The following is a 9,449-nucleotide window of genomic DNA, read 5'->3' as shown; positions in this document are numbered from 1 at the left end:
TTTTCACCCTGTGTTCAGCTCTCTGTTTTAGCTACAGAGTGAGACCTCTCACTGCTGGAACATCTTTGTTGGGAGTCACACATGCTCAGTAGCTAGGTAAGGACTACTAGCCAGTCAGAAGCAGAGTATGAGGGCCCTGACAGTACCTAGGTAAGGACTACTAGCCAGTCAGAAGCAGAGTATGAGGGCGTGTCCTGACAGTACCTAGGTAAGGACTACTAGCCAGTCAGAAGCAGAGTATGAGGGCCCTGACAGTACCTAGGTAAGGACTACTAGCCAGTCAGAAGCAGAGTATGAGGGCGTGCCCTGACAGTACCTAGGTAAGGACTACTAGCCAGTCAGAAGCAGAGTATGAGGGCGTGCCCTGACAGTAGCTAGGTAAGGACTACTAGCCAGTCAGAAGCAGAGTATGAGGGCCCTGACAGTACCTAGGTAAGGACTACTAGCCAGTCAGAAGCAGAGTATGAGGGCCCTGACAGTACCTAGGTAAGGACTACTAGCCAGTCAGAAGCAGAGTATGAGGGCCCTGACAGTAGCTAGGTAAGGACTACTAGCCAGTCAGAAGCACAGTATGAGGGCCCTGACAGTACCTAGGTAAGGACTACTAGCCAGTCAGAAGCAGAGTATGAGGGCGTGCCCTGACAGTAGCTAGGTAAGGACTACTAGCCAGTCAGAAGCAGAGTATGAGGGCCCTGACAGTACCTAGGTAAGGACTACTAGCCAGTCAGAAGCAGAGTATGAGGGCCCTGACAGTAGCTAGGTAAGGACTACTAGCCAGTCAGAAGCAGAGTATGAGGGCCCTGACAGTACCTAGGTAAGGACTACTAGCCAGTCAGAAGCAGAGTATGAGGGCGTGCCCTGACAGTAGCTAGGTAAGGACTACTAGCCAGTCAGAAGCAGAGTATGAGGGCGTGCCCTGACAGTACCTAGGTAAGGACTACTAGCCAGTCAGAAGCAGAGTATGAGGGCGTGCCCTGACAGTAGCTAGGTAAGGACTACTAGCCAGTCAGAAGCAGAGTATGAGGGCCCTGACAGTAGCTAGGTAAGGACTACTAGCCAGTCAGAAGCAGAGTATGAGGGCGTCCCTGACAGTAGCTAGGTAAGGACTACTAGCCAGTCAGAAGCAGAGTATGAGGGCGTGCCCTGACAGTAGCTAGGTAAGGACTACTAGCCAGTCAGAAGCAGAGTATGAGGGCCCTGACAGTAGCTAGGTAAGGACTACTAGCCAGTCAGAAGCAGAGTATGAGGGCCCTGACAGTAGCTAGGTAAGGACTACTAGCCAGTCAGAAGCAGAGTATGAGGGCCCTGACAGTAGCTAGGTAAGGACTACTAGCCAGTCAGAAGCAGAGTATGAGGGCGTGCCCTGACAGTACCTAGGTAAGGACTACTAGCCAGTCAGAAGCAGAGTATGAGGGCGCCCCCTGACAGTAGCTAGGTAAGGACTACTAGCCAGTCAGAAGCAGAGTATGAGGGCGTGCCCTGACAGTAGCTAGGTAAGGACTACTAGCCAGTCAGAAGCAGAGTATGAGGGCCCTGACAGTACCTAGGTAAGGACTACTAGCCAGTCAGAAGCAGAGTATGAGGGCCCTGACAGTAGCTAGGTAAGGACTACTAGCCAGTCAGAAGCAGAGTATGAGGGCCCTGACAGTAGCTAGATAAGGACTACTAGCCAGTCAGAAGCAGAGTATGAGGGCCCTGACAGTGCCTAGGTAAGGACTACTAGCCAGTCAGAAGCAGGGTATGAGGGCGTGCCCTGACAGTACCTAGGTAAGGACTACTAGCCAGTCAGAAGCAGAGTATGAGGGCGTGCCCTGACAGTACCTAGGTAAGGACTACTAGCCAGTCAGAAGCAGAGTATGAGGGCGTGCCCTGACAGTACCTAGGTAAGGACTACTAGCCAGTCAGAAGCAGAGTATGAGGGCGTGCCCTGACTGTACCTAGGTAAGGACCACTAGCCAGTCAGAAGTAGAGTATGAGGGCGTGCCCTGACAGTACCTAGGTAAGGACTACTAGCCAGTCAGAAGCAGAGTATGAGGGCGTGCCCTGACTGTACCTAGGTAAGGACCACTAGCCAGTCAGAAGTAGAGTATGAGGGCGTGCCCTGACAGTACCTAGGTAAGGACTACTAGCCAGTCAGAAGCAGAGTATGAGGGCGTGCCCCTGACAGTACCTAGGTAAGGACTACTAGCCAGTCAGAAGCAGAGTATGAGGGCGTGCCCTGACAGTACCTAGGTAAGGACTACTAGCCAGTCAGAAGCAGAGTATGAGGGCCCTGACAGTACCTAGGTAAGGACTACTAGCCAGTCAGAAGCAGAGTATGAGGGCGTGCCCTGACAGTACCTAGGTAAGGACTACTAGCCAGTCAGAAGCAGAGTATGAGGGCGTGCCCTGACAGTACCTAGGTAAGGACTACTAGCCAGTCAGAAGCAGAGTATGAGGGCGTGCCATGCTAGCAGCTAGGTGAGCATTATAACATGTGTTCCAAAGTGACCACGTTTGTCTCTGAAGTAAAGGCTGGACTACAATAGAGCTGTTTGGAGCAGTTTGTGAACAGTGTTTTCTGTTGGAAATGGTAAGACCCTTTGGGGGGGGACTTTGGGCTTTTTCACTTTGTAAACCTATAACGTGCACAATAAAGGAAAGGGGGAAAGCCAAACAGCATAATATGAGCACTTTAAAGGATGATTCCAAGATGTTCTATGATATCTGACCTCAACCCAGAGCAGTTCCACAAGCTAAAAAATAATGTCTCGGTCTGGATTGCAAATGGATTCTGTCTACTGTACTGTTATGTTTGTGCAAATACAAATAACTGAATCAGAAGAAAAATCTCAGCATATTTCAGCCCTCTTTTCTCCCTGATACGGAAGAGGATTAGGGCCAATGTGAAAGATGTATGAGTTCTGAGTTTAAAGTCAGAAGTCCTCAACAAGTCCTCCAAACCATACAACAATATTGGTTGTTTATTCCTACCTGCTAATACAACCCACAGGAGCATTTCATAAATTAGCGCCCCGAGAGGTGGCAGGAAATACGTCCTCATATCTTAACCAGAGAAGGTAACGGTCGTTGTTAATGTTGTGAAACGGTCGCAGTTTGGTTAGGTTTAGGCACCAAAACAAACGAGTTAAGTTTAGAAAAATATCGTGGTTTAAGTTCACGTCAGACGCTACTCCACTTCAGGTGAGGTTAAGCATGTGTTGCAGAACGTGTCATACTGTAGCTCTGTATGTTCCATAAAGTTAAAAAAAAAACTTGCTGTTTACTTTTTTTAATCAAATGGGACATGTACCCTAGTACTGTGTTTGTTTGACCCATCCACCACCCCAACCTTACCAAGGGGGTAAGCTTCTCCTCGGACCGCGAACTTCCTATGGCGCCATTTTGATGCTAATAAGCTATCAACTCCCGTTAGCATTCCATTGACTGCCATTCATTTTGACGTCACTTTGACAGCGAATAACTTTACATCTGAAGCGTTTAAAGACTCTATTTGTCCGTTGTTTATTTCTAAAGAAACACGACAATGTATAAAAGGCTCCATTACTAATGTTAACTATCATTTTAGTGATCAATAATGAGCCTGTGTCTATGTTATCTCCTTACATATACCTACGCTCTCCGTCTCTGCTAGATTGGGAATGATTGAGATTTCTCTTGGCACAGCTACCAGAAGACTTCCAACTTTCAGACACGTTGCTCACGGCACATTTACGTCGTCTCTCTCAGTTGGAGGCTGCTCAGTAACGCTCAGCACTCACTGGAAAAGTGCTTCTAATATCCTTCACTGGTCTCCGTCCAGAGACACGGGATCTGTTGGTCCATACGTATATACTGTCTATGAACCTTACACCAAAATGTGGCACTCTTATACTTCCTCACTTTACTTCCTGCTTTGCTCCCGTCATAACTACTATGGCCACTAGAGGGCGCCGTCACTACAAACGTGATATAAGCCGTGATTGCTGCTTAACCAAACAACCCATGTGGGCGTTTTTTGGGGAAGAACAGTCTCCAAACACAATAACATTACTCTCACTACAGATTTTTAGGTCTTCATTTTATCCTGGGCAAAGACAACAGATATACTAAGAAAGGGTTACTATATTACTGTATTACATAATATAATATTAAGATAACGGCAACTTAATTTCTATGTTTGTTGCAACATAGACGTAGTACAATACAACTCAAGAAACTTAAAGGTACTATCCATATACTGTATTCAGAAAGAAAGGTGGCCCTGTATTCAAACTGAAAACACAACACTTTGCATTTTTTCTGTTATGAGCACACTGCACCAAAATCCTAGCAACTTAGTTGTATGGCAATACAGTAATCTTGAAAAACACAGGATTTATTAGATTTCAATGGTATCACTGTAGAAACTTTGTACATGCATTGTAAAATTGTACAACATTGTATTATGTGTAGATAAAAATAAACTTTTACTCCCGGCTTTTGTGAGAGCCCTCCCCATGTTGGGCCCCTGGGTGCTTGGTTATTCCTCTCACTACAACACCTCTGCTTACAGGTATCTCCTTATACATCTGTTATGTGACTAAGCTGCCATCTACTGTACCACCTTGGGACTAGTATGTGTGAAGTCAAGGTCTACTTTATATCTTTTTGTGAGATTTCAACCCAACCCTATCAAAAACATTAGTATTGGACAACTATGCAACATCTGAAATACTTTCAATGACAATGTTAAAAAAAAAATATATATATATATATATATATATATATATATATATATATATTTTCTATAATATCTGCACAACATGGCTACATCATCAAGATAAATGGAGAAATGCATATGGAGCCGGAGTGAAGTCTACTCCCAGGGATCAGCACCTTAGGATATCCCTTGGTGTGTGTTACCTTTCTATAATATATAAAGTTAGACGACTAAAACAGGTTAGGCAAAGATTGTGGTTACTATTACAGTAACTGCATTGCAAGCATTTATTATCACCATCTGCCTGGGAATCGTATCATTTGGACAAAGTTATGAGGGATGCTGCAGGGCTGTTAACCGCATTTCGCAATCTTCCTTCAGCAAATGGAAGTGGTTCTGATATCGTCACATGACCTACAGTCACATGATGTTTGTATTTGTGGGGAGATGGTAACCTCTGTCTCAGTTCAAAGATGTGAATGTCCTCCTTGATCATCTCTTGTCGTACACTGACTCCTGGTCGATGACCTTTGACCTCTCCACAGTGGATGCTGTGAGCAGACTGGTGTTCACAGATATTCAACATTTTGTACACCTAATAATGTCTTGTTCAGCGGCTGTGGATCTGCTAAATAGTCTTAGGAAGGAACTTGTTTTGGTGGACCATGTGTACCCCGCAAAAGAAAACGCCACATCCAATATTAAATGGCGTTAACTGTTGACACAATACAGTAATGTGAGCTATTTAATATAGCTGATACATGGTTAAACCTCATTGGCTCTTACCAGTGTATCTCTGTGTGTACTTTGTCCACAGCAATCCCACCAATCAGTCCCAAAACGTCCCAGTTAGAGAGGAAATTTCCTAAAGATATTCTTTGTAAATCTTTATAATCATTACCAGAAAGAGCCAAGCAGACCTGCCTTGTTGCACGGTCCAAATGTTCTTTAAAACTTGCCATTTTCATCATGTAGATTGCTAGCTCAAAATTAGTTGTTTCCTGAAGCGAACAGAGTTTGAGAACGACAACACACAGAGAGACGAAGGTGATGGACATCCAGTGTGTGAGCCACGCGCCGGATGTCAGGCAATCAGACAATTATCCTGAAAATGTACTTCTGTTGATTCAGGCTATCCTGCTGGTAGTCTCGCGTTGCGGCGCGAAGGAAGGTCTGGCTAGTCCACACAACATTCCAGGATAGGAGAAAAACGTGCTCTGGTTTATTGGCATTTCTTTAAACCAATCACAATCGTCTTGGGCGGTGCTAAGCTCTGGATGGAGCAACAGTACCTCTGCAAAATAGCCTCAGGAAGGAACTTGTTTTAGTGGAACATTTGCACATAGGGATATAATTTGATTGTCGGTTCTAGCTCAGAGGATGTTTCCTGAATCGACCAGACTTTAGAAACACAAGCCAACACAAAGAAAGCAGAAGGTGAGGGACGTAAATGTAACGTTGTCAATAAACTGCCGGTAAATCTCCACTGGATGGCTCGCTTGAAAAGGGTTTAAAATCTGCAATTGTACCCCTCTTTAGCATTCAGCTTAGCACAGCGCCATTGCAAACAGAAACAACACCCCAGCTCCACGTCCGCATTCAAACAACCAAGATGATGACGGCCAAATGGCCAGACTTAAGGTTTCAAAATGGCAGTACACAAAACAATTGGTGACTTCACTGCTGCTATGTCCATTATTTTTACAGTTTATGGTTGAAAGCTTAGAAAAAGCTATTAATACTGAAGAGTATATAAGCCTTTCATTAACAAAATCTCACCATTGTTCAGTATAAAAGTAGTTTAATGTGGAAGGGTTGTGTTCGGTGAGATGAAAAAGGATCGAGGAGAGGAATGAAAAAGGAGCGTTGACAGCCAGGGGTTGAACGGAGCTGTGGTGTGGCTGGATCATCTGGGAAACTGGGGGTCGGAGCTCGATCAGTACTTTCAGCTTTATGCCCCCACCGCCCCAGGTTTGAATCCAGGACCTTTTTGTTGTAAGGCGATGGGGCTAACTGCCGAGCTGCCGTGGTGAGGGAGGACAGAGGAGAGGAACAGGGTTTGGTGGGGAGGGTTGTGAGAAGTAAGACGAACAGGAGAGAGATGGTTAGACACACACATAAAGTGATTATATCAGTGAGTCAAAGGTGGTTCAATTAGTGAGGGGCAGGTGATAGGATTAGAGGGAGAGAAAGAAATGGTCTTGTTTCTGAACCTTATGTTATAATGACTTCATTTTAATGTACAGTATGTCATTTTCTGCCGCTAGGGGTCTCTCATTTAAAACAATAACAATAGACGGACTATTGATGACGCCATGAAGTAGCGTGGGATCATGGTAGTTGTTGTCTTCATTGTCAAACAACCATTGCCGATGAAAATCTAGCTGATGTGACTCAGGCCGAACTAATGTTTACAGATGAGTTAACGTATTCAAGTTTTGTTCACTTTACTTTTAGTAATGTTCATTGGTGTCATGTCATTCTAATAAAATGGATGTGGCAGTGTTTCCCACACAATTAGATTCTGTTTCTGGTTAACTGACTGGTTAGCGAGCAAGCAAGCTAAGGTTAGCCAGCTAGCTAACAAGTTAAAAAGTTAATGTTTGACAAACTGGAAGACTTTATTCATCAGCAAGATAGAATAGAGTAGAATATCTGGAATATGTTTCTTGTAATGTGCAAGTAAAACAAGATTAAGTTTGTAACTTCCGTATCAATGCTATAATATTAAATACGATATTGTTATAACATTATAAACAGTATCCGGCAATATAAGAATATTGCAAATAACTCAGATATGTAAGTACACAGTATGGGTGAATGTATTAGTCCATGTTCACGAAAGTTTAACAGTGTACACTGAGGACGCTGTGTTGTAATGAAGTCAGTTGTGCCAGTAATTTTGGGGCAGATTATGGGGGGCACTAAGTGGACGGATTCAGTGCCGTTAGGAGCTATATGAAACCACACAGAGATGCAGCATGTGAGGATGCTTTCTGTGGTGCAGCGCTAGAAAGTCACCAGCACCTGTTGGGGAAGACCAGCTTCTTTCTTTTTTTTAGCAGCCGTTACTGTGCTTTCTTGACCAGTGCAACGGTGGTATTAAGGGACAGGCCGTTCTCTGAACACACAGCAAAGACCAAGGAGCTAATCGTCAACTTTAGAAGGTCACAGAATGATAAGGATGCTCCAGCTTCATCAACGGGGACTGTGTCCAGCTTCAGCTTTCTGGGCACCTCACAGTCACATGGTCCACTATTACCACTGCAATGGCCTTGTTCTATACCACAAACTAGTTTAGACTATCCAAAAACAGCAGCAACCATAAACTGGTTTCAGCTAGACTTCAGCAGGAAATGAAAGTGTGTGTTGACCCTTCTTCAAAGAAGGCTGAAACTCTCACTCTCTCACAACAAAACTAGCCAAAAGAGATGCATAGTAAAGGAGAAAAGGTGGGCTTCTTGTACCCCATGAGCTTAATCATAACAGTGGCTGTTCCCGTGCTCTACGGACCAATCAAAGCAGTGGCACGGCTCCACAGATATGCACACCATGGCTGTTAACAGACTCTACTGCCTTTTCTTGCCCACAATCTAAAATATCTGGTTAGCATCTAGTTTGGGCGTTAAGATATGTCGTAGGCTGCCACCTACCGGCGATATATCCCGTAACATCTTAAAAGCTTTTATTTTGAATGTTGTAACCGGAAGTCGTACACTGATCCCTTGTAGCTGACTTGGCTGTGGCATGACGTCCAGGGAAGCGCCAGCCAGCAGGTCTCGACTGTTGTGTGGATATGAGAGGAAGTTAGATGTATTAATGTTGTAGTCACCCGGTGTACAGGCCACGGTACAGCAGCATCCATCTGAACGGGACTGCCCGACCGGTCTGGTGGCTGCTGTCGCTACCTAACGTTAACTGGCTAGCTAGCTAACGTCAACCCGCTAACTTCACCAGTTTAAGGCGGTTTAAGGGACGAACAGTGTGGGGAAAGCGGGGCCTGTGGCTAGTAACGTTACAACTCGGTTTACCGCTGCCCTGGAGAGCTTAACACCCCAGTTTTTTTCCGGAGCAACATACTGCTGAGATGGGTGAGTAATGTTAGACAGCTAGCAACCAGCTCACTCTGAGCAGAGTAAGCTAACAATAACTGTTTTTAACCATGTTAGTTAAACCATTACATGGTTGTTATTTAAACGCACGCAGCGAGCCATCAGTATGGCTGACGTTATGTACCATGCAATAATGCCACTATAGCACTTCCTTCTGTAGTTTTCTGCTTTATTACTCTGACGTTAACGTTAGTTAGTCATATGAAAAGCTGACTGTAGCTAAATCATGTGTACGTGCGCGCGCGTCTGCCTCAGTCTTCGGGTGGGGTAGCTTCCCTGACTCTCCATCCACTATCTCTTAGTGGTCGTGGCTTTCTTTCCATTTAGCAACGCTAGCTCTGAAAATATGTATTCGCATTGCCCTCGTTCTTTCTCATTGCTCGAAATGGCTTGAAGGTCCCAATTGCTAAACAAATGTGCATCCCCTGAAATGGCAGTGCTGTGGTGTAGATGGCAGTCCTCCATCTCCACAGCTGTTATGCAATAGGATCCAGCTGCCCACTTTCTGTTGCTGTTTATACTGCACTGCTCTCTATAATGTCACTGGTTATTGATGGTGGACACGCACTGCTTATTGGTGTTTTGAGCACAGGCCTGTGACTACTGTTGTAGTCATCTCTAAATGAAATTGAATACAAATTGACATGCTGTATATT

The 9,449-nt window shown here is 44.8% G+C and overlaps 1 protein-coding gene across 2 annotated transcripts in view; it reads left to right on the top strand.

The window, feature by feature from the left end:
• The first annotated feature begins 8,411 nt into the window (after window positions 1-8,411).
• Window positions 8,412-9,449, top strand: part of rap1gds1 (RAP1, GTP-GDP dissociation stimulator 1) — a 40,344-nt gene continuing 39,306 nt past the window's right edge. For both annotated transcript variants that reach the window (XM_078276546.1, XM_078276545.1), the window contains exon 1: window positions 8,412-8,772. In XM_078276546.1, coding sequence (XP_078132672.1) covers window positions 8,769-8,772 — 4 coding nt within the window. In that variant the 5' untranslated portion in view covers window positions 8,412-8,768. The remainder of the gene's footprint in view (window positions 8,773-9,449) is intronic.

The sequence above is a fragment of the Sander vitreus genome, chromosome 19 (genome assembly GCF_031162955.1).
Source record: "Sander vitreus isolate 19-12246 chromosome 19, sanVit1, whole genome shotgun sequence".
Lineage (NCBI taxonomy): Eukaryota > Metazoa > Chordata > Actinopteri > Perciformes > Percidae > Sander > Sander vitreus.
This window is presented reverse-complemented; position numbering and strand designations above follow the sequence as displayed.